The sequence below is a fragment of the Vidua chalybeata genome, chromosome 33, assembly GCF_026979565.1.
Source record: "Vidua chalybeata isolate OUT-0048 chromosome 33, bVidCha1 merged haplotype, whole genome shotgun sequence".
Classification (NCBI taxonomy): Eukaryota; Metazoa; Chordata; class Aves; order Passeriformes; family Viduidae; genus Vidua; species Vidua chalybeata.
In genome coordinates, this window is record NC_071562.1 from 937350 (window position 1) to 965343 (window position 27994).

The 27994-nt window shown below is 55.4% G+C and overlaps 5 protein-coding genes across 7 annotated transcripts; 3 read left to right on the plus strand and 2 right to left on the minus strand.

The window, feature by feature from the left end:
* Window positions 1–5051: 5051 nt before the first annotated feature.
* On the plus strand, window positions 5052–13467 carry OLFM2 (olfactomedin 2). The gene is made up of 5 exons (XM_053968324.1): window positions 5052–5209; window positions 7661–7816; window positions 9359–9578; window positions 11476–11582; window positions 12765–13467. Exons 2-5 carry the CDS (start codon window positions 7682–7684, stop codon window positions 13440–13442), a joined length of 1140 nt encoding a protein of 379 aa, XP_053824299.1. The 5' UTR covers window positions 5052–5209; window positions 7661–7681; the 3' UTR covers window positions 13443–13467.
* A 1223-nt stretch (window positions 13468–14690) lies between these two features.
* On the plus strand, window positions 14691–16798 carry LOC128802046 (cell surface glycoprotein 1-like). The gene is made up of 2 exons (XM_053968242.1): window positions 14691–14717; window positions 15503–16798. Exons 1-2 carry the CDS (start codon window positions 14691–14693, stop codon window positions 16796–16798), a joined length of 1323 nt encoding a protein of 440 aa, XP_053824217.1.
* Window positions 16799–16883: 85 nt separating this feature from the next.
* WDR83OS (WD repeat domain 83 opposite strand) lies at window positions 16884–18155 on the minus strand. Its single transcript, XM_053968327.1, has 4 exons — window positions 18076–18155; window positions 17857–17962; window positions 17530–17627; window positions 16884–17443 (listed from the first exon to the last, which is right to left on the minus strand). Exons 1-4 carry the CDS (start codon window positions 18108–18110, stop codon window positions 17377–17379), a joined length of 306 nt encoding a protein of 101 aa, XP_053824302.1. The 5' UTR covers window positions 18111–18155; the 3' UTR covers window positions 16884–17376.
* Window positions 18156–18162: 7 nt separating this feature from the next.
* WDR83 (WD repeat domain 83) lies at window positions 18163–20493 on the plus strand. The gene is made up of 9 exons (XM_053968326.1): window positions 18163–18306; window positions 18953–19073; window positions 19149–19254; window positions 19353–19401; window positions 19518–19644; window positions 19736–19803; window positions 19892–20000; window positions 20088–20202; window positions 20300–20493. Exons 1-9 carry the CDS (start codon window positions 18204–18206, stop codon window positions 20450–20452), a joined length of 951 nt encoding a protein of 316 aa, XP_053824301.1. The 5' UTR covers window positions 18163–18203; the 3' UTR covers window positions 20453–20493.
* Window positions 20494–20811: 318 nt separating this feature from the next.
* Window positions 20812–27366, minus strand: DHPS (deoxyhypusine synthase). Of its 3 annotated transcripts, XM_053968307.1 has the most exons (9): window positions 27043–27366; window positions 26790–26951; window positions 24671–24792; window positions 23085–23181; window positions 21899–21985; window positions 21721–21826; window positions 21506–21609; window positions 21308–21433; window positions 20812–21220 (listed from the first exon to the last, which is right to left on the minus strand). In XM_053968307.1, the coding sequence occupies exons 1-9, from the start codon at window positions 27349–27351 to the stop codon at window positions 21119–21121; spliced, it is 1215 nt and encodes a 404-aa protein (XP_053824282.1). In that variant the 5' UTR covers window positions 27352–27366; the 3' UTR covers window positions 20812–21118. The 3 variants fall into 3 exon arrangements, with proteins under 3 accessions (XP_053824282.1, XP_053824284.1, XP_053824283.1); XM_053968309.1 differs by lacking the exons at window positions 26790–26951; window positions 27043–27366 and adding an exon at window positions 26151–26180 and having other exon boundaries at window positions 20843–21220; XM_053968308.1 differs by lacking the exons at window positions 26790–26951; window positions 27043–27366 and adding an exon at window positions 26076–26125 and having other exon boundaries at window positions 20843–21220.
* Window positions 27367–27994: the final 628 nt, after the last annotated feature.

Here is a 27994-nt window from a genome sequence, read left to right on the forward strand (position 1 = left end):
GCCCCAAAACCCCAAAATCCCAAATTTTGATCCATCCACGGGAAATTCCCAATTTTTCCTCCATTTTTTGGGGATTTCTGGGATTTCCAGAGCCAAAAGTCCCAGTGGGATTCCAGCTCCGGCAGCTCCTGGGAAAGGTCGGCAAGTCCCCAATTAGCCCTAATTAACCGCTCATTAACGGCCCATTAATTAATTAATCGCTGTGGGGTTTCTTAAGGAGTTCATTGGGGTAAAAATTCCTGAGAGATTCCAGGGATGAGGAGCCCAAAAATCCACAAAAATCCCCAAAATTCCACCAAAAATCCCCAAAATTCCCCAAATCCCAAAAGCCCCAAAACCCAAAAATCCCAAATTTTGATCCATTCCCGGGAAATTCCCGATTTTTTCCTCCATTTTTTGGGGGATTTCTGGGATTTCCAGAGCCAAAAATCCCTGTGGGATTCCCAAGGATGAGGAGCCCAAAAATCCCAAAATTCCCCCAAAAATCCCCAAAATCCCAAAAATCCCAAAAGTCCCAAAAGCCTCAAAACCCCAAAATCCCAAATTTTGATCCATTCCTGAGAAATTCCCGATTTTTTCCTCCATTTTTTGGGGATTTCTGGGATTTCCAGAGCCAAAAATCCCTGAGAGATTCCAGGGACGAAAATCCCCAAAATCCCCAAAAATCCCCAAAATCCCCGAATTTCAATATCTCCAAAATCCCAAATTTTGCCCCCATTCCCGGGAAATTCCCCATTTTTCCTCCATTTTTGGGGGGATTTCTGGGATTTCCAGAGCCAAAAATCCCTGTGGGATTCCCAAGGATGAGGAGCCCAAAATTCCCAAAATTCCCCTAAAAATCCCCAAAAATCCCCCAAATCCCAAAAATCCCAAAAGCCCCAAAATCCCCAAATCTCAAATTTTGCCCCCATCCCTGGGAAATTCCCGATTTTTCCTCCATTTTTTGGGGATTTCTGGGATTTTCAGAGCCAAAACTCCCAGTGGGATTCCAGCTCCGGCAGCTCCTGGGAAAGGTCGGCAAGTCCCCAATTAGCCCTAATTAACCGCTCATTAACGGCCCATTAATTAATTAATCGCTGTGGGGTTTCTTAAGGAGTTCATTGGGGTAAAAATTCCTGAGAGATTCCAGGGATGAGGAGCCCAAAAATCCACAAAAATCCCAAAATTCCACCAAAAATCCCAAAATCCCAAAAATCCCAAAAGCCCCAAAAACCAAAAATCCCAAATTTTGCTCCTATCCCCGGGAAATTCCCCATTTTTCCTCCATTTTTGGGGGGATTTCTGGGATTTCCAGAGCCAAAAATTCCTGTGGGATTCCCAAGGATGAGGAGCCCAAAAATCCCAAAATTCCCCCAAAAATCCCCAAAATCCCAAAAATCCCAAAAGTCCCAAAAGCCTCAAAACCCCAAAATCCCAAATTTTGATCCATTCCTGAGAAATTCCCGATTTTTTCCTCCATTTTTTGGGGATTTCTGGGATTTCCAGAGCCAAAAATCCCTGAGAGATTCCAGGGACGAAAATCCCCAAAATCCCCAAAAATCCCCAAAATCCCCGAATTTCAATATCTCCAAAATCCCAAATTTTGCCCCCATTCCCGGGAAATTCCCCATTTTTCCTCCATTTTTTGGGGATTTCTGGGATTTCCAGAGCCAAAACTCCCAGTGGGATTCCAGCTCCGGCAGCTCCTGGGAAAGGTCGGCAAGTCCCCAATTAGCCCTAATTAACCGCTCATTAACGGCCCATTAATTAATTAATCGCTGTGGGGTTTCTTAAGGAGTTCATTGGGGTGAAAATTCCTGAGAGATTCCAGGGATGAGGAGCCCAAAAATCCACAAAAATCCCAAAATTCCACCAAAAATCCCCAAAATCCCAAAAATCCCAAAAGCCCCAAAACCCAAAAATCCCAAATTTTGCTCCTATCCCTGGGAAATTCCCCATTTTTCCTCCATTTTTGGGGGATTTCTGGGATTTCCAGAGCCAAAAATTCCTGTGGGATTCCCAAGGATGAGGAGCCCAAAAATCCCAAAATTCCCCCAAAAATCCCAAAATCCCAAAAATCCCAAAAGTCCCAAAAGCCTCAAAACCCCAAAATCCCAAATTTTGATCCATTCCTGAGAAATTCCCGATTTTTTCCTCCATTTTTTGGGGATTTCTGGGATTTCCAGAGCCAAAAATCCCTGAGAGATTCCAGGGACGAAAATCCCCAAAATCCCCAAAAATCCCCAAAATCCCCGAATTTCAATATCTCCAAAATCCCAAATTTTGCCCCCATTCCCGGGAAATTCCCCATTTTTTCCTCCATTTTTGGGGGGATTTCTGGGATTTCCAGAGCCAAAAATTCCTGTGGGATTCCCAAGGATGAGGAGCCCAAAAATCCCAAAATTCCCCCAAAAATCCCCAAAATCCCAAAAATCCCAAAAGTCCCAAAAGCCTCAAAACCCCAAAATCCCAAATTTTGATCCATTCCTGAGAAATTCCCGATTTTTTCCTCCATTTTTTGGGGATTTCTGGGATTTCCAGAGCCAAAACTCCCAGTGGGATTCCAGCTCCGGCAGCTCCTGGGAAAGGTCGGCAAGTCCCCAATTAGCCCTAATTAACCGCTCATTAACGGCCCATTAATTAATTAATCGCTGTGGGGTTTCTTAAGGAGTTCATGTGTGCGGGGATGAAAGGGTTAATTGGGGATTGGGCTGAAAATTCCTGAGAGATTCCAGAGATAAAAATCCTAAAAAATCCCAAAAATCCCCCAAATCCCAAAAATTCAACAGCCCCAAATCCCAAATTTTGATCCATCCCTGGAAAATTCCCGAATTTTCCACCAATTTTTTTTGGATTTCTGGAATTTCAAGACCCAAAAATCGCTGAGAGATTCCAAGGACGAAAATCCCCAAAATACCCAAAAATCCCCAAAATCTCAAAAATCCCCAAAATCTCAAAAATCCCCAAAATCCCCAAATTTCAATATCCCCAAATCCCAAATTTTGCTCCCATCCCTGGGAAATTCCCCATTTTTTCCTCCATTTTTGGGGGGATTTCTGGGATTTCCAGAGCCAAAAATCCCTGTGGGATTCCCAAGGATGAGGAGCCCAAAATTCCCAAAATTCCCCTAAAAATCCCCAAAAATCCCCCAAATCCCAAAAATCCCAAAAGCCCCAAAATCCCCAAATCTCAAATTTTGCCCCCATCCCTGGGAAATTCCCGATTTTTCCTCCATTTTTTGGGGATTTCTGGGATTTCCAGAGCCAAAACTCCCAGTGGGATTCCAGCTCCGGCAGCTCCTGGGAAAGGTCGGCAAGTCCCCAATTAGCCCTAATTAACCGCTCATTAACGGCCCATTAATTAATTAATCGCTGTGGGGTTTCTTAAGGAGTTCATTGGGGTGAAAATTCCTGAGAGATTCCAGGGATGAGGAGCCCAAAAATCCACAAAAATCCCAAAATTCCACCAAAATCCCCAAAATCCCAAAAATCCCAAAAGCCCCAAAAACCAAAAATCCCAAATTTTGCTCCTATCCCTGGGAAATTCCCCATTTTTCCTCCATTTTTGGGGGATTTCTGGGATTTCCAGAGATAAAAATTCCTGTGGGATTCTCAAGGATGAGGAGCCCAAAATCTCAAAATTCTCCCAAAAATCCCCAAAATCCCCAAAACTTCAACAGCCCAAAATCCCAAATTTTGATCCATCCCTGGGAAATTCCCCATTTTTCCTCCATTTTTTGGGGGGGATTTCTGGGATTTCCAGAGCCAAAAATCCCTGTGGGATTCCCAAGGATGAGGAGCCCAAAATCCCCAAAAATCCCAAAAATCTCAAAAATCCCCAAAATCCCAAAATTTCAACAGCCCAAAAATCCCAAATTTTGCTCCCATTCCTGAGAAATTCCCCATTTTTCCTCCATTTTTTGGGGGATTTCTGGGATTTCCAGAGCCAAAACTCCCAGTGGGATTCCAGCTCCGGCAGCTCCTGGGAAAGGTCGGCAAGTCCCCAATTAGCCCTAATTAACCGCTCATTAACGGCCCATTAATTAATTAATCGCTGTGGGGTTTCTTAAGGAGTTCATGTGTGCGGGGATGAAAGGGTTAATTGGGGTTGGGAGTGCGGGGATTTGGGATTGGGGTGAAAATTCCTGAGAGATTCCAGTGACGAAAATCCCCAAAATCCCCCAAAAATCCCCAAAATCTCAAAAATTCCCAAAATCTCCAAATTTCAACAGCCCAAAATCCCAAATTTTGCTCCCATTCATGAGAAATTCCCCATTTTTCCTCCATTTTTTTGGGGATTTCTGGGATTTCCAGAGCCAAAACTCCCAGTGGGATTCCCAAGGATGAGGAGCCCAAAATTCCCAAAATTATCCCAAAAATCCCCAAAATCCCAAAATTTCAACAGCCCAAAATCCCAAATTTTGCTCCCATTCATGAGAAATTCCCCATTTTTTCCTCCATTTTTTTGGGGGGATTTCTGGGATTTCCAGAGATAAAAATTCCTGTGGGATTCCCAAGGATGAGGAGCCCAAAATTCCCAAAATTATCCCAAAAATCCCCAAAATCCCAAAATTTCAACAGCCCAAAATCCCAAATTTTGCTCCCATTCCTGAGAAATTCCCCATTTTTCCTCCATTTTTTGGGGATTTCTGGGATTTCCAGAGCCAAAAGTCCCAGTGGGATTCCAGCTCCGGCAGCTCCTGGGAAAGGTCGGCAAGTCCCCAATTAGCCCTAATTAACCGCTCATTAACGGCCCATTAATTAATTAATCGCTGTGGGGTTTCTTAAGGAGTTCATTGGGGTGAAAATTCCTGAGAGATTCCAGGGATGAGGAGCCCAAAAATCCACAAAAATCCCCAAAATTCCACCAAAAATCCCCAAAGATTCCCCAAATCCCAAAAGCCCCAAAACCCAAAAATCCCAAATTTTGCTCCTATCCCTGGGAAATTCCCCATTTTTCCTCCATTTTTGGGGGGATTTCTGGGATTTCCAGAGCCAAAAATTCCTGTGGGATTCCCAAGGATGAGGAGCCCAAAAATCCCAAAATTCCCCCAAAATCCCCAAAATCCCAAAAATCCCAAAAGTCCCAAAAGCCTCAAAACCCCAAAATCCCAAATTTTGATCCATTCCTGAGAAATTCCCGATTTTTTCCTCCATTTTTTGGGGGATTTCTGGGATTTCCAGAGCCAAAACTCCCAGTGGGATTCCAGCTCCGGCAGCTCCTGGGAAAGGTCGGCAAGTCCCCAATTAGCCCTAATTAACCGCTCATTAACGGCCCATTAATTAATTAATCGCTGTGGGGTTTCTTAAGGAGTTCATGTGGGCGGGGATGAAAGGGTTAATTGGGGATTGGGCTGAAAATTCCTGAGAGATTCCAGAGATAAAAATCCTAAAAAATCCCAAAAATCCCCAAATCCCAAAAATTCAACAGCCCCAAATCCCAAATTTTGATCCATCCCTGGAAAATTCCCGAATTTTCCACCAATTTTTTTTGGATTTCTGGAATTTCAAGACCCAAAAATCGCTGAGAGATTCCAAGGACGAAAATCCCCAAAATACCCAAAAATCCCCAAAATCTCAAAAATCCCCAAAATCTCAAAAATCCCCAAAATCCCCAAATTTCAATATCCCCAAATCCCAAATTTTGCTCCCATCCCTGGGAAATTCCCCATTTTTCCTCCATTTTTGGGGGATTTCTGGGATTTCCAGAGCCAAAAATCCCTGTGGGATTCCCAAGGATGAGGAGCCCAAAATTCCCAAAATTCCCCTAAAAATCCCCAAAAATCCCCCAAATCCCAAAAATCCCAAAAGCCCCAAAATCCCCAAATCTCAAATTTTGCCCCCATCCCTGGGAAATTCCCGATTTTTCCTCCATTTTTTGGGGATTTCTGGGATTTCCAGAGCCAAAAATTCCTGTGGGATTCCCAAGGATGAGGAGCCCAAAATTCCACCAAAAATCCCCCAAATCCCAAAAATCCCAAAAGCCCCAAAAGCCCAAAATCCCAAATTTTGATCCATCCATGGGAAATTCCCAATTTATCCTCCATTATTTTTGGAATTTCTGGGATTTCCAGAGCCAAAAATCCCTGTGGGATTCCCAGGGATGAAAATCCCAAAAATCCCCCAAAAATCCCAAAAAATCCCCCAAAAGCCCCAAAATCCCAAATTTTGTCCCCATGCCAAGAAAATTCCCGAATTTTCCTCCAAATTTTTGGGGATTTCTGGGATTTCCAGAGCCAAAAATCCCTGTGGGATTCCCAGGGATGAAAATCCCAAAAATCCCCCAAAAATCCCAAAAATCCCCAAAAGCCCCAAAATCCCAAATTTTGTCCCCATGCCAAGAAAATTCCCGAATTTTCCTCCAAATTTTTGGGGATTTCTGGGATTCCCAGGGATGAAAATCCCAGTGGGATTCCAGCTCTGGCAGCTCCTGGGAAAGGTCAGGAATTCCCAAATTATCGGGAATTAAGCGGTAATTAATTAATTGATGTGGGTAAACAAGGCGTTAATTGGGGTTGGGAATGTGGGGATTTGGGATTGGGGTGAAAATTCCTGAGGGATTCCAGGGATGAGGATTAACCCCATTAATTACCCTGATTAACCCCATTAATTACCACGATTTACCCCATTAATTACCCTGATTAACCCCATTAATTACCACGATTTACCCCATTAATTACCCTGATTAACCCCATTAATTACCACGATTTACCCCATTAATTACCCTGATTAACCCCATTAATTCCCTTGATGAACCCCATTAATTACCACGATTTACCCCACTAATTACCCTGATTAACCCCATTCATTCCCACGATCACCCCCATTCATTCCCACTATTAACCCCATTCATTCCCACGCTTACCCCCATTAATTCCCACTATTAACCCCATTAATTCCCACGCTTACCCCCATTCATTACCCCCATTCATTACCCTGACTCCCCCCACTAATTACCCTGATTAACCCCATTAATTCCCACGCTTACCCCCATTCATTACCCCCATTCATTCCCACAATTTCCCCCATTAATTCCCACAATTACCCCCATTCATTACCCCCATTCATTACCCCCATTAATTACCGTGATTTCCCCCATTAATTCCCACGCTTACCCCCATTCATTACCCCCATTCATTCCCACGATCACCCCCATTCATTCCCACTATTAACCCCATTAATTCCCACTATTACCCCCATTAATTCTCATAATTACTCCCATTAATTTCCACTATTAACCCCACTAATTACCCTGATTACCCCCATTAATTCCTGCTATTAACCCCATTCATTCCCACGCTTACCCCATTCATTACCCCCATTCATTCCCACGATCACCCCCATTCATTCCCACTATTAACCCCATTCATTCCCACGATCACCCCCATTCATTACCCCCATTCATTCCCACGATCACCCCCATTCATTCCCACTATTAACCCCATTAATTCCCACTATTAACCCCATTAATTCCCATTATTACCCCCATTCATTCCCACAATTTCCCCCATTCATTCCCACGCTTACCCCCATTCATTACCCCCATTCATTCCCACGATCATCCCCATTCATTCCCACTATTAACCCCATTAATTCCCACTATTAACCCCATTAATTCCCATTATTACCCCCACTAATGACCCCGCTAATGACCCCAATTAACGCCTCGCTGGCGGCCGCAGGTGCAGAACATCTCGCAGTCCATGGAGCTGCTGGAGCTGCGCACTTTCCGCGACCTGCAGTACGTGCGCGACACCGAGGCGCTGCTGCGCGGCCTGGACCAGCGGCTGCGCGCCGCCGCCGAGGGCGCGCGCGGCCTCAACGCCCGCGGCTTCCAGGCGAGCAATTCCCGCTTCTCCTGCCCCCAAAATCCCCAATTTCCGCCGCTTTTCCCCCCCTCATTTATTCCTTATTTTTCCCTGATTTATTCCCTATGTTTTCCTGATTTATTCCCTATTTTTTCCGCATTTATTCCCTATTTTTCTCTGATTTAATCTGAATTTTTCCCTCATTTATTCCCTATTTTTTCCTCATTTATTCCCTATTTTTTTCTGATTTATTCCCAGTATTTCCCTGATTTATTCCCTATTTTTCCCTCATTTATTCCGTAATTTTCCCTGATTTATTCCCTATTTTTCCTCATTTATTCTGTAATTTTCCTTGATTTATTCCCTATTTTTCCCTGATTTATTCCCTATTTTCCCCTGATTTATTCCCTATTTTCCCTCATTTATTCCCTATTTTTTCCTGATTTATTCCCTATTTTTTCCTGATTTATTCCCTATTTTTTCCTGATTTATTCCGTAATTTTTCCTGATTTATTCCATATTTTCCCCAGATTTTTTCCATATTTTTCTGGATTTATTCCATATTTTCCCCTGATTTATTCCATACTTTTCCCTGATTTATTCCATATTTTTCCTGATTTATTCTGTAATTTCCCCTCATTTATTCCCTATTTTTCCCTGATTTATTCCATATTCTCCCTCATTTATTTCATATTTTCCCCTGATTTATTCCGTATTTTCCATGACTTATTCCGTATTTTGGGATTGAATTTTTCCCAATTTTTTCCCGCAGGATCCAAAGACAAATCCTGGAATTTTGGGATTGAATTTTCCCAATTTTTTTCCCACAGGATCCAAAGACAAATCCTGGAATTTTGGGATTGAATTTCCCCAATTTTTTTCCCACAGGATCCAAAGACAAATCCTGGAATTTTGGGATTGAATTTTCCCAATTTTTTCCCACAGGATCCAAAGGCGAATCCCAGGATTTTGGTGCTGATTTTCCCCAATTTTTTCCTACAGGATCCAAGGACGAATCCCAGGATTTTTTGGGCTGATTTTTCCCAATTTTTTCCCACCGGATCCAAAGACAAATCCCAGGATTTTCGTGCTGATTTTCCCAATTTTTTTCCCACAGGATCCAAAGACAAATCCTGGAATTTTGGGATTGAATTTTCCCAATTTTTTTCCCACAGGATCCAAGGACGAATCCCAGGATTTTGGTGCTGATTTTCCCAATTTTTTCCTGCAGGATCCGAGGACAAATCCCAGGATTTTCGTGCTGATTTTCCCCAATTTTTTCCCGCCGGATCCAAAGACAAATCCCAGGATTTTGGTGCTGATTTTCCCCAATTTTTTCCTACAGGATCCAAGGACGAATCCCAGGATTTTTTGGGCTGATTTTTCCCAATTTTTTCCCACCGGATCCAAAGACAAATCCCAGGATTTTTGGGCTGATTTTCCCAATTTTTTCCCACAGGATCTAAAGGCAAATCCTGGAATTTTGGGATTGAATTTTCCCAATTTTTTCCTGCAGGATCCAAGGACGAATCCCAGGATTTTGGTGCTGATTTTCCCAATTTTTTCCTGCAGGATCTGAAGGAAAAGATGCGGGAGCTGCTGCCGCTGCTGCCCGTGCTGGAGCAGTACAAGGCGGACTCGCGGCTCATCGTTCACCTCAAGGACGAGGTGCGGAACCTTTCCGGAATTCTCCTGGCAATCCAGGAGGAGATGGGAGCCTACGACTACGAGGAGCTGCAGCAGCGCGTGCTGCTGCTGGAGGCGCGGCTGCACGCCTGCCTGCAGAAACTGGGTAAAAAAATCCCGCTAAAAATCGTCAGTTTTGGCTCAAATCTGAAAAAAAAACCCGCGGCGGAAATCGGCGCAAAACCACAAAAAAATCCCCCTGGAAATCTCAAAGAGCTTCTCAAAATGTCTTTGAAATCTATCCAAAATCCTCCTCAAATCCCCCCCAAACTGCCTGCAGAAACTGGATAAAAAAATCCCCTTAGAAATCGTCAATTTTGGCTCAAATCTGAAAAAAAAACCGTGTTGGAAATCGGCGCAAAACCACAAAAAAATCGCCCTGGAAATCTCAAAGATCTTCTCAAAATCCCTCCTGAAATCCCTCGTAAAATTCACCCTAAAATCCAAAATCCTCCTCAGATCCCCCCCAAACTGCCTGCAGAAACTGGGTAAAAAAATCCCGCTAAAAATCGTCAATTTTGGCTCAAATCTGAAAAAAAACCCGCGGCGGAAATCGGCGCAAAACCACAAAAAAATCGCCCCGGAAATCTCCTCAAAAATCTTCTCAAAATCCCTCCTAAAATCCAAAATCCTCCGCAAATTCCCCCCCAAACTGCCTGCAGAAACTGGGTAAAAAAATCCCCTTAGAAATCGTCAATTTTGGCTCAAATCTGAAAAAAAAAACGTGTTGGAAATCGGCGCAAAACCACAAAAAAATCCCCCTGGAAATCTCAAAGATCTTCTCAAAATCCCTCCCGAAATCCCTCGTAAAATTCACCCTAAAATCCAAAATCCTCCTCAGATCCCCCCCAAACTGCCTGCAGAAACTGGGTAAAAAAATCCCCTTAGAAATCGTCAATTTTGGCTCAAATCTGAAAAAAAACTCGCGGCGGAAATCGGCGCAAAACCACAAAAAAATCCCCCTGGAAATCTCAAAGATCTTCTCAAAATCCCTCCTAAAATCCCTCCTAAAATCCAAATCCCCGTTTTCCCCCAATTTTCCAATTCCCTGATTTTTCCCATAATTCCCAATTTTCCAACTCCCTGATTTCCCCCTAATTCCCAGTTTTCCCCAATCTTCCAAATCCCTGATTTTTCCCCTAATTCCCATTTTTCCGAATGCTCGTTTCCCCTAATTCCCATTTCCCCCCAATTTTTCAATTCCCTAATTTTTCCCCATAATTCCCATTTTCAAAATCCCAAATTTCCCCATAATTCCCATTTTTCCAAATCCCCATTTCCCCCAGTTTTCCAATTCCCTGATTTTTCCCATAATTCCAATTTTTCCCAATCCCTGATTTCCCCCTAATTCCCATTTTCCCCCAATTTTCCTATTCCCTGATTTTCCCCGTAATTCCCATTTTTCCAAATCCCCGTTTCCCCCTAATTCCCATTTTTCCCCTTTTTCCAATTCCCTGATTTTTCCCAAAATTCCCATTTTTCCCAATCCCTGATTTCCCCCTAATTCCCATTTCCCCCCAATCTTCCAAATCCCTGATTTTTCCCATAATTCCCATTTTTCCAAATCCCTGATTTCCCCCTAATTCCCATTTTTCCCCATTTTCCAATTCCCTGATTTTTCCCATAATCCCCATTTTTCCCAGTTTTCCAATTCCCTGACTTTCCCCTAATTCCCATTTTTCCAAATCCCCGTTCGCCCCCAGTTTTCCAATTCCCTGATTTTTCCCATAATTCCCATTTTTCCCAATCCCCGTTCCCCCCAATTTTCCTATTCCCTGATTTCCCCCTAATTCCTATTTTTCCCAATTTTCCAATTCCCTGACTTTCCCCATAATTCCCATTTTTCCAAATCCCCGTTTCCCCCCAATTTTCCAATTCCCTGACTTTCCCCTAATTCCCATTTTTCCAAATCCCCATTCGCCCCCAATTTTCCATAATTCCCTGAATTTCCCCCCTCTTTTCCAAACTCCCGATTTTCCTTTTTTCCCCCCCGATTTTCCCAGGCTGCGGAAAGCTGACAGGGGTCAGCAATCCCATCACCATCCGCGCCTCGGGATCGCGCTTCGGATCCTGGATGACCGACACGATGACGCCCAGCGCCGACAGCCGGGTGAGAACCACCCCAAAAAAAAACAACAAAAAAATGGGATTTTCCCAAAAAATCTCCTGGATCTGGGCGGATTTGGGGACAATCCCGGCGCTTTTCGGGCACGGCGATCCCTGAAAAATCCATGGATTTGGGACGTGGAAGGGAATTGAAAATCCCTCCCAAAGTCTCCCGTAACATCCCCCAAAACTTTGTGGGGTCCTCAAATCTTGGATTTGGGATTTGGGTCCTCAAATCTTGGATTTGGGATTTGGGATTTGGGATTTGGGTCCTCAGATCATGGATCTTGGATCTGGGATTTGGGATTTGGGTCCTCAGATCTTGGATTGGGGATTTGGGTCCTCAAATCTTGGATTTGGGATTTGGGTCCTCAGATCTTGGATTGGGGATTTGGGTCCTCAGATCTTGGATTTGGGATTTGGGTCCTCAGATCTTGGATTGGGGATTTGGGATTTGGGTCCTCAGATCTTGGATTTGGGATTTGAGATTTGGGTCCTCAGATCTTGGATTGGGGATTTGGGATTTGGGTCCTCAGATCTTGGATTGGGGATTTGGGATTTGGGTCCTCACATCTTGGATTTGGGATTTGGGATTTAGGTCCTCAGATCTTGGATTGGGGATTTGGGTCCTCAGATCTTGGATTTGGGATTTGGGTCCTCAAATCTTGAATTTGGGATTTGGGTCCTCAGATCTTGGATTTGGGTCCTCAGATTTGGGATTTGGGTCCTCAAATCTTGGATTTGGGATTTTCACCCTTTTCCTCCCATTTTAACCCCATTTTCTCCCATTTTAACCCCATTTTCTCCCATTTTCACCCTTTTTCTCCCACTTTCTCCCGTTTTAACCCCATTTTCACCCTTTTTCTCCCACTTTCTCCCGTTTTCACCCCATTTTCACCCCATTTTCTCCCTTTTTTCTCCCGTTCTCACCCCACTTTCTCCCGTTTTAACCCCATTTTCTCCCACTTTCTCCCATTTTAACCCCATTTTCACCCTTTTTCTCCCACTTTCTCCTGTTTTATCCCATTTTCACCCCATTTTCTCCCATTTTAACCCCATTTTCTCCCATTTTAACCCCATTTTCTCCCATTTTAACCCATTTTCTCCCGTTTTCACCCTCTTTTCTCCCATTTTCTCCCATTTTAACCCTTTTTCTCCCGCTTTAACCCCGCTTTCTCCCCTCCAGGTGTGGTACATGGACGGCTACTACAAAGGCCGCCGCGTGCTGGAATTCCGCAGCCTCACCGACTTCGTCTCCGGCCAGAACTTCGTCCAACACCTCCTCCCTCACCCTTGGGCTGGCACCGGCCACGTGGTCTTCAACGGCTCGCTGTACTACAACAAATTCCAGAGCAACGTCGCCGTCCGCTACCACTTCCGATCCCGCAGCGTCCTGGTCCAACGCAGCCTCGCCGGCGCCGGCTACAACAACACCTTCCCCTACTCCTGGGGCGGCTTCTCCGACATCGACTTCATGGTGGACGAGAGCGGGCTCTGGGCCGTCTACACCACCAACCAGAACGCCGGGAACATCGTGGTGAGCCGCTTGGACCCGCAGACGCTGGAAGTGCTGCGGAGTTGGGATACGGGCTACCCCAAGCGGAGCGCGGGCGAGTCCTTCATGATCTGCGGGGTCCTCTACGTCACCAACTCCCACCTGGCGGGCGCCAAGATTTACTTCGCCTACCGCACGGACACTTCCAGCTACGAGTACACGGATATCCCGTTCCACAATCAGTACTCCCACATCTCCATGCTGGACTACAACCCGCGCGAGAGGGTGCTCTACACCTGGAATAACGGCCACCAGGTCGTCTACAACGTCACGCTCTTCCACGTCGTCGACACGGCCGGGGAGCTCTGATGGACGCTCCCCAAGGGGAGAGAGAGAGAGAATTCCCAGCTTTTTGGTTTTTTTTTTTGGTTTTTTTTTTTTCTACGCTTCCACGCTTCCCCCTTTACGGTCCGTGGAATTCCGGAGGGACGCAGCGACGAGGAGGAAATTCTCGGCGTGTCCTAAACTCAAATTCTGCTTTGTTCCCATTATTTCGTACCTAAATTTCATTTTCTCTCTTTTTTTAATCTTTTTTCCCTTTCTTTTTTTCCTCCCTTTATTTCCCCTTTTTTTTCCCAGCTCACTGGATTTTTTTTTTTTTTTTTTTTTTCCCCCTCCCAATTTTTCATCCCAATTCTGCAATTTTTCTCCCCTCCTCTTCCTCCTTCTGCTTGGTTCTTCTGGAATTCCGTCGGATTCATGGCGCATGGAGCTGCTCTGCCTTGGGATTTTCTGTTTTTTTTTTTTTTGGGGGGGGAAATTTTGGGGGCCAAATTCCATCTTTATTTCAACGGCAAATAAAAAAAATAAAAAATCTCTCCGGCCTTTGGTGGGAGTTGATGACCTCCCCCCCCCCCCCGAGGGTTTTAAATTATTTTTTTTAATTATTATTTTAATTTCTCACTCTCAGGGTTTCTCTGATATTTTCTTGGTTTTTTTTTCAAAAGAGGAAGAGGCAGAAAAGGGGGGAAAATGGATGGAAAAGGGGAAAATTGATGGAAAAGGGTGGGAAAAGAGGATGGAAAAGGGGAAAAGAGGATGGAAAAGGGGAAAAATAGATGGAAAAGAGGATGGAAAAGGGGGAAAATGGATGGAAAAGAGTAAAAGAGGATGGAAAAGGGGGAAAAATTGATGGAAAAGAGGATGGAAAAGAAGAAAATAGAGAAAAGATGGAGAAGTTGGGATGATCCAGAGGGGATGGTGGATTTGGGATAGTCCTGAAGGTTTGGGATAATCCCAGGAATGGGCACAGATCCCAGGAATGGGCACGGATCCTGGGAATGGGCACAGATCCCGGGAATGGGCACGGATTCTGGGAATGGGCACGGATCCCACTGGAGATTGGGAATGGGCACGGATCCCAGGAATGGGCACGGATCCCAGGAATGGGCACAGATCCCGGGAATGGGCACAGATCCCAGGAATGGGCACAGATCCCAGGAATGGGCACGGAACCCATTGGATATTGGGAACGGGCACAGATCCTGGGAATTGGCACGAATCCCATTGGAGATTGGGAATGGGCACAGATCCTGGGAATGGGCACAGATCCCAGGAATGGGCACGGATCCCATTGGAGATAAGGCATTAATTAGGAATTTAATTGGGAATTACCGGAACGACGGACGGCAGCCAATGAGGAGCAGGAGCGGCCGTGATTGACAGCTCTCCGGGAGGGCGTTTGCAAGGGCGGGAAACGAGCAGCGGCCAATGGGCAGTGGCGGCTCCCGAGGCCCCGCCCACATCCAGCCCCCCTCAGCGCTCCCTCAGAGACTCCCAGAGCCCCTCAGAACACCCGAATCCCCTCAGAGCCCCTCAGAGTCCCCTCAGAACACCCGAATCCCCTCAGAGCCTGCTCAGAGCCCCTCAGAACACCCGAATCCCCTCAGAGCCCCTCAGAGTCCCCTCAGAACACCCGAATCCCCTCAGAGCCTGCTCAGAGCCCCTCAGAACACCCGAATCCCCTCAGAGCCCCTCAGAACACCCGAATCCCCTCAGAGCCTGCTCAGAGCCCCTCAGAACACCCGAATCCCCTCAGAGCCTGCTCAGAGCCCCTCAGAACACCCGAATCCCCTCAGAGCCCCTCAGAGTCCCCTCAGAACACCCGAATCCCCTCAGAGCCTGCTCAGAGCCCCTCAGAACACCCGAATCCCCTCAGAGCCCCTCAGACCTCCTGAATCCCCTCAGAGCCCCTCAGAGTCCCCTCAGAACACCCGAATCCCCTCAGAGCCCCTCAGAGCCCCTCAGAACACCCGAATCCCCTCAAAGCCTGCTCAGAGTCCCTCAGCGTTCCCTCAGAGACTCCCAGAGCCCCTCAGAACACCCGAATCCCCTCAGAGCCCCTCAGAGTCCCCTCAGAACGCCCTTAGAGCCTGCTCAGAGCCCCTCAGAACACCCGAATCCCCTCAGAGACTCTCAGAGCCCCTCAGAACACCCGAATCCCCTCAGAGCCCCTCAGAGTCCCTTCAGAACACCCGAATCCCGTCAGAGACTCTCAGAGTCCCCTCAGAACGCCCTCAGAGCCTGCTCAGAGCCCCTCAGAGCCCCCTCAGAGACTCCCAGAGCCCCTCAGAGCCTCCGAGACCCCTGAGAGCCTCAGAACACCCTCAGAGCCCCTCCGAGCCCCCTCAGAGCCTGCTCAGAGCCCCTCAGACCTCCCGAATCCCCTCAGAGCCCCTCAGAGCTCCCTCAGAGACTCGCAGAGCCCCTCAGAACACCCGAATCCCCTCAGAGCCCCTCAGAGTCCCCTCAGAACACCCGAATCCTGTCAGAACCTGCTCAGAGCCCCTCAGAACACCCGAATCCCCTCAGAGCCTGCTCAGAGTCCCTCAGCGTTCCCTCAGAGACTCGCAGAGCCCCTCAGAACACCCGAATCCCCTCAGAGCCCCTCAGAACACCCGAATCCCCTCAGAACCTGCTCAGAGCCCCTCAGAACACCCGAATCCCCTCAGAGCCCCTCAGAGTCCCCTCAGAACACCCGAATCCCCTCAGAGCCTGCTCAGAGCCCCTCAGAGTCCCCTCAGAACACCCGAATCCTGTCAGAACCTGCTCAGAGCCCCCTCAGAACACCCGAATCCCCTCAGAGCCTGCTCAGAGCCCCTCAGAGACTCGCAGAGTCCCTCAGAACACCCGAATCCCCTCAGAGCCTGCTCAGTCCCTCAGCATTCCCTCAGAGACTCCCAGAGCCCCTCAGAACACCCGAATCCCCTCAGAGCCCCTCAGAGCCCCTCAGAACACCCGAATCCCCTCAGAGCCTGCTCAGAGCCCCTCAAAACACCCGAATCCCCTCAAAGCCCCTCAGAGTCCCCTCAGCGCTCCCTCAGAGCCCCTCAGAGTCCCCTCAGAACACCCGAATCCCCTCAGAGACTCCCAGAGCCCCTCAGAACACCCGAATCCCGTCAGAGCCTGCTCAGAGCCCCTCAGAACGCCCTCAGAGCCTGCTCAGAGCCCCTCAGAGCTCCCTCAGAGACTCCCAGAGCCCCTCAGAGCCTCCGAGACCCCTGAGAGCCTCAGAACACCCTCCGAGCCTGCTCAGAGCCCCTCCGAGCCCCCTCAGAGCCTGCTCAGAGCCCCTCAGACCTCCCAAATCCCCTCAGAGCCCCTCAGAGACCCCCAGACCTCCCAAATCCTCCCAGAGCCTGCTCAGAGCCCCTCAGACCACCTGAGTCCCCTCAGGGTCCCCTCAGACCCTCCTCACAACCCCTTCGGCACCCGCGACTCCCCCCAGAGTCTCCTCGGACCTTCCGAGCCCCCTCAGGTACTCCAAGCCCCCTCCGAGCCCCTCAGACCACCCAAGCCCCCTCAGAGTCCTCTCAGAGCCCCTCAGACCCTCTGGGACCCCTCCGAGCCCCTCAGACCACCCAAGCCCCCTCAGAGTCCTCTTGGAGCCCCTCAGACCCTCTGGGACCCCTCAGACCACCCAAGCCCCCTCAGACCCTCTGGGACCCCTCAGACCCTCCGAGCCCCCTCAGTGCCCCTCAGACCACCCAAGCCCCCTGAGAGTCCTCTCGGAGCCCCTCAGACCACCCAAGCCCCCTCAGACCCTCCGAGCCCCCTCAGAGCCCCTCAAACCCCTCCCGGCTCCCCCTTGAAGCCCCCCAAGACTCCCCATCCCCGTTCCTCCCTCTCCCGGGGAGGGGGCTCCCCCGTACCCCTGTTCAGGTACAAAAGAACCACAGCAGTGCCAGGACCCCCCCACACACACTTTTTATTGCCCCCACGAGGACCCCCCCCCAAGTCCCCGTCACCACGGCGGGGACATGGGCTGGGGGTTCTGCAGGTAGGACATGACCACGGCCGAGATGGAGAGCCTGGCAGGGACACATACACACACAGGTATCAGAGACCCCCCGAAGGCGGCCCGGGACCCCCCCTCACAGCCAGGACCCCCACTCACATGAAGCTGCTCATCATCTGCTTGGTGTCCTCGGAGCTGCGCGAGTTGGCGAAGCTGATGAAGGAGCAGTACACGGCGATCCAGGCGCACCACTTGAGCTGGGGGACAGCCCGGTGAGATCCCCCCCACCCCCGGGAGATGGGGCATGAGACCCCCGGGATGGGCAGGAGAGCCCAGAGACCCCCGGGGATGGCTCCGAGTCCCGCTTAGGGGATCTCTCTGATCCTCCCTCCCCCGAATTCCCCTCAGAAAAGTCACCGGGGCCGCTCCCGGAGCCCATCCCGGGGCTCATCCCGGTGCCGACCCCCGGTGCCCCCCGTGCCCCACCTTGAGCATGAGCCCGCACATGCTGAACACCATCCCCAGCAGGTTCATGTAGTCCGGGGTCGGATCTTCCAGCGCCGGGTTGGTCTCGGTGGCGGGGGGCTTGTACCTGGCCGGGGGGAAGGGGGGATCCGATCCGTCAGGCGGGCCGGGGCACCGGGACTCCCGCGGGTGCCGCCGCTCTCTCCCCGCTTCTGCCCGCCCCTCCTCTCCCGGTCCCACCTGGCCACTTTGCCGGGTCTCCGCGGGTCCGCCATGGCCCCGCCGCCTCTTCCGCCGCCGCCGCCGGAAGGAGCCCGGCCCCCGGTGCCGGCCCCGGTTCCGCCCCCGGTGCCGGCCCCGGTGCGGCCATGGCGTTCCCGAAGCCGCGGCCCGCCCGGCCCGAGCTGCCCCGGCAGCGGGTGCAGACCCTGCAGTGCGGGCAGGGAGCGGTGCGGGCCGCCCGCTTCAACGGTGAGACCGGCGACAACGCGGCGACCGGGGATACTCCCGGGGGGAAACGGGGCGGGGGAAGAGAGCAGGACCCGGGGATGGAGGTTGGGAACCGGGCGGGGAGTGCCGGTGTGGGGGTCCCGGGGATCCTTCCGTGTCACGGGCAGGGGGTCCTGGGGATCCCCCCGTGTCCCGGGCAGGGGGTTCCGGGGATCCCCCCCGTGTCATGGGCAGAGGGTCCCGGGGATCCCTCCGTGTACCGGGCAGGGGGTGCTGGGGATCCCTGCGTGTACCGGGCAGGGGGTCCCAGGGATCCCTCCGTGTCCCGGGCAGGGGGTGCCGGGGATCCCTCCGAGTCCCGGGCAGGGGGTGCCGGGGATCCCCCCATGTACCGGGCAAGGGGTCCTGGGGATCCCCCCGTGTCCCGGGCAGGGGGTTCCGGGGATCCCCCCCGTGTCATGGGCAGAGGGTCCCGGGGATCCCCCCGAGTCCTGGGCAGGGGGTCCCGGGGATCCCCCCGTGTAACGGGCAGGGGGTGCCGGGGGTCGCCCCGTGTCTGGGAGAGGAGGTGCCGGCGATCCTCCCATGTCACGGGCAGGGAGTCCCGGGGATCCTCCCGTGTCCGGGGCAGAGGATCCCGAGCATCACGGCCGCTCACCCCCGGCAGCGGACGGCAATTACTGCCTGACGTGCGGCAGTGACAAGACGCTGAAGCTCTGGAACCCGCACAAGGGCACGGCCCTGCGCACCTACCAGGGCCACGGCTACGAGGTGCTGGACGCCGCGGGGTAAGGAGGGGCTTCGGGGACCCCTCCCCACCGCAGGGACCCCCCCGCCGCGCTCACGGGACCCCCACCCCGCAGATCCTTCGACAACAGCCAGATCTGCTCCGGCGGCGCCGACAAGGCCGTGGCGCTCTGGGACGTGACCACCGGGCAGGTGGTCCGCAAGTACCGGGGACACGCCGGGGTGAGGAGGGGCCGGCGTGGGGGAGTTGAGGGTTTGGGGGTGGGATTTTGGGGAGGGGGATTTGGGATCGAGGTCCTGATTGCCCACTTCTCCCACAGAAGGTAAACTGCGTCCAGTTCAACGAGGAAGCCACTGTCATTGTGTCCGGTGAGGGAGTGGTTTGGGGGGGCACCCTGCGAGCCCCGAGACACCCCCGCACCCCCTTTTCCCCACCCTGATCCCCCTGTTTTTTCCCCCTGAACCCCCCCCCCCATTTCCCCCAGGCTCCATCGACTCCACGGTGCGGTGCTGGGACTGCCGCTCCCGCCGCCCCGACCCCATCCAGGTGCTGGACGAGGCCAAGGACGGCATCTCCAGTGTGAAGCTCTCGGCCCACGAGATCCTCACGGGGTGAGTGACGAGCCCCCCCAGCCCCCAGCACCGGGGCACCCCCAGGATTTGTGGGGGGGACCCCCTAAATCTCCTTCCCCTCTCCCCGCAGCTCCGTGGATGGGCGGGTTCGGCGCTACGACCTCCGAGTAGGGCAGCTCTGCTCCGACTACATCGGCAGTGAGTGAGGGCCTGCTGGAGGGCTCCCAAAACTTGGGGAGGGGGTGGTCTCGGCGGGACCCCCCAAACTCTCCCCGTGTGCCCCCAGGCCCCATCACCAGCGTGTGCTTCAGCAAGGACGGGCAGTGCGTGCTGGCCGCCAGCCTGGACTCCACGCTGCGGCTGCTGGACAAGGACACCGGGGAGCTGCTGGGCGAGTAGGAGCCCCCAGCCCCGCCGAGTCCCTACACTCTCCTGAGGGGGGGTTTTGGGGGACCCCCGTCTCAGCCCTGTCCCCTCCCCAGGTACACGGGTCACCGCAGCACCACGTACAGGCTGGACTGCGTCCTGAACGAGCTGGACACGCACGTGGGCTGCGCCTCCGAGGACGGCCACGTCTACTTCTGGGACCTGGTGGAGGTGAGGGAGGGTCCCGGGTGGGGGGGTGTGTGTGTGTGTGTGGGGGGTTTTGGGGGACACTCCCGAGCCTCCCTGACCCACCCCGGTGTCCCCTCAGGGTTCGTTGGCGCTCAGCCTGCCCGTGGGCCAGGGCGTGGTGCAGTCGCTGGCCTTCCACCCTCGCCTGCCCTGCCTGCTGGTGGCCACGCAGGGCCAGGTGACGCTGTGGCGCGAGGACGCCTTCCAGCCCGAGGGGGACCCCAACACCTGACGGGGCTCGGGGGGCACAAGGAATAAACCCCCCTCAGCACATGGAGACCCTGCCCCGCTTTATTGGGAGCTCCAATAAATAAACACAAGCACTGGGGGGGAAAGGGGGCTGTGGATAGGGGGTGCAGGTGTGGGGGGGCCCCTGTCCCCCCCCCCCACCCCCCTGGGGACTCACCCCACTGTTGCCCGTGCTGTGGGAATCGCTGAGCCCCTGCGGAGGTGCGGGGGGCTCAGCACACCCAAAGCTGAGCCCGGGGGGTCCCTTGGGGGTCCCTCAGTCCTCGAGGGTCCCCAGGCATCGGGGGTCTCTCAAGCCTTGGGGGTCCTCAGGCCTTGGGGGTCCCTCAGGCCTCGGGGGGTTCCTCAGATCTTGGGGTCCCTCAGTCCTCGGGGGTCCCTCAAGCCTCGGGGGTCCCTCAGGCCTTGGGGGTCCCTCAGGCCTCGGGGGTCCCTCAGGCCTCAGGGGGTTCCTCAGATCTTGGGGTCCCTCAGTCCTCGGGGGTCCCTCAAGCCTTGGGGGTCCCTCAAGCCTTGGGGTTCCCTCAGGCCTTGGGGGTCCCTCAGATCTTGGGGGTCCTTCAGGCCTTGGGGTTCCCTCAGGCCTCAGGGGTTCCTCAGATCTTGGGGTCCCTCAGTCCTCGGGGGTCCCTCAGTCCCTGGGGGTCCCTCATGCCTCGGGGGTCCCCGCGGGCACCGCGAAGGCGTCGGCGCTCCGGGCGAACGTCTCGGCCACGAGCAGCGGGAACACGAGCGAGGCGTCGGCGTAGACCTGGCCCAGAGCAACGGGATCAGGGGGGAAGAAACCCCCCGCCCCCCACCCCGCGGCTCCCCAAATCCCCCTCCTCAGCCCCCCAACCTTGACGGGGGTGGCGTCCACGCGGATCTTGCCCCAGGACACGGCCTCGTCTGGCCGCGCGCCCGAGTCGGAGCCGTCGAACTCCTGCGCCGTGTTGACGTAGACGGAGAAATCGGCGCCGTTCCGCTGCGCGGGCAGACACCGGGGTGAGCCCCCAGCCCCTCGCCAAGCCCCCTCCCCAACGCGGGGTCCCCTCACCATGAGGTTGGCGTTGGCGATGTGGTGCTTGACCAGACCCCCGCCCAGGATGATCATGCCGGTCTTGTGGGCGAAGATGGCCTGGGTGTTGATGAGGCGCAGGTCTGCGGGCACGGGTGGGGGGTCAGGGCGCCCTCAGGGGCACCCCAAATCCCGTGGGGCACCCCAAATCCCGTGGGGCACCCCGGGGTGTCCCCAGGGGGGCGGATGCTCACCCTCCACGATGTCCAGCACGAGCCCCGGGCGTTTGTAGGAGTGGAAGAAGATCATGTCCCCCAGGGAGCCGTCGGTGAGCGCCGGGCTCAGCACCGGGATGTTGTTCTGGGAGAGGGGGGGGACACGGTGGCACCCACGGTGACACCCCCCCAGTGCCCCCCCAGTAGCCCCCAGTACCTTCTGGGCCCAGTAACAGATGGACTCGGGGTTGTTGATCTCCTTGCCCAGCCGGGCGATCATCCGGGACGGCGTCCACCGCACGCCCTGCGGGGACCCGGCTCAGGAACCCCGGCCTGGGGGAGCCGGGAGTCCTGGGACCCCCCCAAACCCCACCCTAAGTACCCAGGGACCCCCCAACCCCACCCCAGGTGTCCTGGGACCCCCCCAAACCCCACCCCAGGTGACCAGGGATCCTCAAATCCCACCCCAGGTGTCTGGGGATACCCAAACCCCACCCTAAGTGTCCTGGGAGACCCTCAAACCCCAAGCCAGGTATCCAGGGATCCCCAAATCCCACCCTAAGTACCCAGGGACTACCAAACCCCAACCTAAGTGTCCAGGGACCCCCCCAAACCCTACCCTAAATGTCCAGGGACCCCCAAACCCCACCCTAAGTACGCAGGGACCCCCAAATCCCACCCCAGGCGTCCTGGGATCCCCCCAACCCCACCCCAGGTGTCCAGGGATCCCCCCCAAACCCCACCCTAAGTGCCCAGGGACCCCCCCAAACCCTACCCTAAATGTCCAGGGACCCCCAAACCCCACCCCAGATTTCCAGAGATCCCCAAACCCCACCCTAGTTGTCCAGGGATCCCCTCAAATCCCACCCCAGGTGTCCAGGGATCCCCAAACCCCACCCCAGGTGTCCAGGGATCCCCCCAAACCCCACCCCAGGTAACCAGGGACCCCCCAAACCCCACCCCAGGTGACCAGAGATCCTCAAATCCCACCCCAGGTGTCTGGGGATACCCAAATCCCACCCCAGGTGTCCAGGGACCCCCCCAAACCTACCCTAAATGTCCAGGGACCCCCAAACCCCAACCCAGATTTCCAGAGATCCCCAAACCCCACCCTAGTTGTCTAAGGATCCCCCCAAACCCCACCCCAGGTGTCCAGGGACCCCCTCAAATCCCACTGCAGGTGTCCAGGGATCCCCAAACCCCACCCTAAGTGTCCTGGGAGACCCCCAAATCCCACTGCAGGTGACCAGGGATCCCCAAACCCCACCCCAGGTGTCTGGGGATACTCAAACCCCACCCTAAGTGTCCTGGGAGACCCCCAAATCCCACCCCAGGTGTCCAGAGACCCCCTGAGGTCCCCTCCCAGCCCTGTGGGGTCGCGGGTTGGGGTCCCCCGCCCTCACCTGCGTGTCCTGCTCGTCCACCATCCTCTCCAGGATGGGCATCAGCCAGTCCTCGAACTTGCAGTAGTTATCGTTGGGCACCAGCAGGTTCCCGATCCTGAGGGGACCCTGAGGTGTCCTGAGGTGTCCCCAAGGTGTCCCCAAGGTGTCCCCGAGGTGTCCCCAAGGTGTCCCCGAGGTGTCCCCAGGTGTCCCCAAGGTGTCCCCGAGGTGTCCTGAGGTGTCCCCAGCTGTCCCCAAGGTGACCCCAAGGTGTCCCCGAGGTGTCCCCAAGGCGACCCCGAGGTGTCCCCAAGGTGTTCTGAGGTGTCCCCAAGGTAACCCTGAGATGTCCCGAGGTGACCCTGAGGTGTCCCCGAGGTGTCCCAAGGTGTCCCCAAAGTAACCCCAAGGTAACCCCGAGGTGACCCCAAGGTGTCACTGAGATATCCCCAAGGTGTCCCTGAGATGTCCCCAAGGTGTCCCCAGGGTGACCCCAAGGTGTCCTGAGGTGTCCCCAAGGTGACCCTGAGGTGTCCCCAAGGTAACCCCGAGGTGTCCCCAAGGTGTCCCCAAGGTGTCCTGAAGTGTCCTGAGGTGTCCCCAAGGTGTCCCCAAGGTGTCCCCAAGGTAACCCTGAGATGTCCCGAGGTGTCCCGAGGTGTCCCCGAGGTGTCCCCGAGGTGACCCTGAGGTGACCCTGAGGTGTCCCCGAGGTGTCCCCAAGGTAACCCTGAGGTGTCCCCGAGGTGTCCCCAAGGTAACCCCGAGGTGTCCCCGAGGTGTCCTGAGGTGTCCCCAGCTGTCCCCAAGGTGACCCCAAGGTGTCCCCAAGGCGACCCCGAGGTGTCCCCAAAGTGTTCTGAGGTGTCCCCAAGGTAACCCCGAGGTGTTCTGAGGTGTCCCCAAGGTAACCCCGAGGTGTCCCCAAGGTGACCCCCAGGTGTCCCCAAGGTGTCTCCCAAGGTGTCCTGAGGTGTCCCCAAGGTAACCCTGAGATGTCCCGAGGTGACCCCGAGTTGTCCCGAGGTGGCCCCAAGGTGTCCCCAGCTGTCCCCCAGGTGTCCCCAAGGTGTTCTGAGGTGACCCCCAGGTGTCCCTGAGGTGTCCCCAAGGTGACCCCAAGTGTCCCCAGCTGTCCCCAAGTGTCCCCCAGGTGTCCCCAAGGTGTCCCCCAGGTGTCCCCGAGGTGTCCCCCAGGTGTCCCCGAGGTGTCCCCCAGGTGTCCTGATGTGTCCCTGAGGTGTCCCGAGGTGGCCCCAAGGTGTCCCCGATGTGTCCCCAGGTGTCCCCAAGGTGTCCCCGATGTGTCCCCAAGGTGTCCCCAGGTGTCCCCGATGTGTCCCCAGGTGTCCCCAGGTGTCCCCAGGTGTCCCCCAGGTGTCCCCGATGTGTCCCCAGCTGTCCCCAGGTGTCCCCCAGCTGTCCCCAGGTGTCCCCAAGGTGTCCCCCAGCTGTCCCCAGGTGTCCCCCAGGTGTCCCCAGCTGTCCCCAAGGTGACCCCAAGTGTCCCCAGCTGTCCCCAGGTGTCCCCCAGCTCTCCCAAGGTGTCCCCCAGCTGTCCCCAGGTGTCCCCAGGTGTCCCCAGCCCCCAGGCCCCCCCGGACCTGTTGATGCCGCTCTCCCGCAGGTCGCGGCCGCGCAGGTGGAAGTCCCCGATGTAGGTGGGCGCCAGGCACTTGATCAGATCCTCCTCGACCCCCCCGGCCGTGGTCACCAGCACGTCCACCTGCCCAGGGTGGGGTCAGCACCTCAGGGACACCTGGGGACCCCCCAGAACCTCACAGGGACCCCAGGGACCCCCCAGAACCTCACAGGGGCCTCACAGGGACCCCCCAGAACCTCACAGGGACCCCAGGGACCCCCCTGGAACATCACAGGGACCCCCTGACCCCCCCAGAACCTCACAGGGACCCCAGGGACCCCCCTGACCCCCCCCAGAACCTCACAGGGACCCCAGGGACCACCCTGAACCTCCCCTAGGACCTCACAGGGACCCCAGGGACCACCCTGAACCCCCCCCAGAACCTCACAGGGACTCCAGGGATCCCCCTGACCACACAGGGACCTCAGGAACCCCCCCGGAACCTCACAGGGACCTCAGGGACCCCCTGACCACACAGGGACCCCAGGGACCCCCTGGAACCTCACAGGGACCCCAGGGACCCCCTGGAACCTCACAGGGATCCTGGGAACCCCCCAGAACCTCACAGGGATCCCAGGGACCACCCTGAACCTCACAGGGACCTCACAGGGACCCCAGGGACCCCCCTGGAACCTCACAGGGACCCCAGGGACCCCCCTGACCCCCCCCAGAACCTCACAGGGACCTCACAGGGACCCCCCAGACCACCCCTGGAACCTCACAGGGACCCCAGGGACCCCCCAGAACCTCACAGGGACCCCAGGGACCCCCCTGACCCCCCCCAGAACCTCACAGGGACTCCAGGGACCCCCCTGGAACCCCCCCAGAACCTCACAGGGACCCCTGGGACCCCCTGGACCCCCCCCCAGAACCTCACAGGGACTCCAGGGATCCCCTGACCACACAGGGACCTCAGGGACCCCCCAGAACCTCACAGGGACCCCAGGGACCCCCCTGACCCCCCCCAGAACCTTACAGGGACCCCCTGGAACCTCACAGGGACCCTGGGGACCACGCTGAACCTCCCCTAGGACCTCACAGAGACCCCAGGGACCCCTCTGGAACCTCACAGGGACCCCAGGGACCACCCTGAACCTCCCCTAGGACCTCACAGGGATCTCAGGGACCACCCTGGAACCTCACAAGGAACGCAGGGACCCCCCTGGAACCTCACAGGGACCCCAGGGACCCCCCAGACCCCCCCAGAACCTCACAGAGACCCCAGGGACCCCCTTGGAACATCACAGGGACCCCCTGACCCCCCCAGAACCTCACAGGGACCCCAGGGATCCCCCTGACTCCCCCCCAGAAACTCAGGGACCTCCCTGGAACCTCACAGGGACCCCTGTCCCTGTCCCCACTGTCACCATGCCGTGCTGCACGAGGTAGCGGATGCTCTCCCTGTCCCTGTCCCCTGTCCCTGTCCCTGTCCCCACTGTCACCATGCCGTGCTGCACGAGGTATCGGATGCTCTCCCTGTCCCTGTCCCTGTCCCCTGTCCCTGTCCCTGTCCCCACTGTCACCATGCCGTGCTGCACGAGGTATCGGATGCTCTCCCTGTCCCTGTCCCTGTCCCCTATCCCTGTCCCTGTCCCTGTCCTTGTCCCTGTCCCTGTCCCTGTCCCTGTCCCCACTGTCACCATGCCGTGCTGCACGAGGTAGCGGATGCTCTCCCTGTCCCTGTCCCTGTCCCCTATCCCTGTCCCTGTCCCTGTCCTTGTCCCTGTCCCTGTCCCTGTCCCTGTCCCCAGGCTGTCCCCACTGTCACCATGCCGTGCTGCACGAGGTAGCGGATGCTCTCCCTATCCCTGTCCCTGTCCCTGTCCCTGTCCTTGTCCCTGTCCCTGTCCCTGTCCCCACTGTCACCATGCCGTGCTGCACGAGGTAACGGATGCTCTCCCTGTCCCTGTCCCCTATCCCTGTCCCTGTCCCTGTCCCCACTGTCACCATGCCGTGCTGCACGAGGTAGCGGATGCTCTCCCTGTCCCTGTCCCTGTCCCTGTCCCCTATCCCTGTCCCTGTCCTTGTCCCTGTCCCTGTCCCTGTCCCTGTCCCTGTCCCCAGGCTGTCCCCACTGTCACCATGCCGTGCTGCACGAGGTATCGGATGCTCTCCCTCACGCCGGAGCTGACGAGGTTGGAGGTGAAGCCCAGGAAAATGGTGCAGCCCGAGGGCGGCCGCGGCCCGGCCATGGCCGCTCGCTCCCGCTGCTCCGCGCTCAGCGGCTCCAGCTTGGCCGCGATCTGCGGGAGGGGACACCGGGGAGGTCACACCGGGCCCGGAGAAACCCCCCCCGCCCGCCGCTCCCCATCACCCTCCCGGTTGTCACCGCACCATCCGCTCGATCTCGGCCACGGCCTGCGCGAAGCTCGTGGCCTGGAAGCCGGTGGTGCGGAAGGAGCGGAGCAGCGCCGCGTGGTCCGCGCCGCCCGAGAAGTCGTAGCCGCGCACCGGGAGGGCCTCGGCCGGGAGGGCCCCGCTGGGCCGCAGCACGGCCCGGAGCGCCTCTCCCGGCGCCTCTCCCGGCGCCGCCATGGCTCCGCCGCGCCGCTCAGGGCGCCGCCATCTTGGGCCACGCCCCTCTCCCCGCGCCGTACGGCTGCGCGCTCCCCCCTCCCCCGCCGTACGGCTGCGCGCCGCCATCTTGCTCGGCCCTCCCGTCCGCCTTTTCCGTACGGCTGCGCGCCGCCATCTTGGAAGGAAGGCGGCCGCGGAGGGACGAGAAGCTCGCGGAGGCGAAAAGGCGCCGTTACAGCGGGGGAGCCCCGAAATTTGGACAGTGCTCGGGCGGAAAGGGACCTGGGGCCACTGATGGGGCAGCGGGCTGGACACGAGCCAGCAGGGTGCCCTGGTGGCCAAGAAGGCCAACGGCTCCTGGCCTGGATCAGGAATGGTGTGGCCAGCGGGAGCAGGGAGCTCATTGTCCCCCTGTACTCAGTGGGGCCACACCTCGAGTGCTGCGTCCAGCTCTGGCCCCTCGGTTTGGGAAGGACGTTGGGACGCGTCCAGAGGAGGCAACGAGACCGGTGAGGAGCCTGGAAAACAAAACCTGTGAGGAACTTGGAACACAAAACCAGTGAGGAACGGCTGAGGGAGCTGGGGGTGCTCAGCCTGGAGAAAAGGAGACTCTGGGGTGACCTCAGCACTCTCCACAGCTCCTGAGAGGTGCCTGTGCTCAGCTGGGGTCGGGCTCCTTCTCCAGGCAGCACTGACAGAGCGAGAGGTCACCGTCACAAGCTGCACCAGGGGAAACAGAGCTTGGAAATCAGGAAGAAGTTTTTCACGG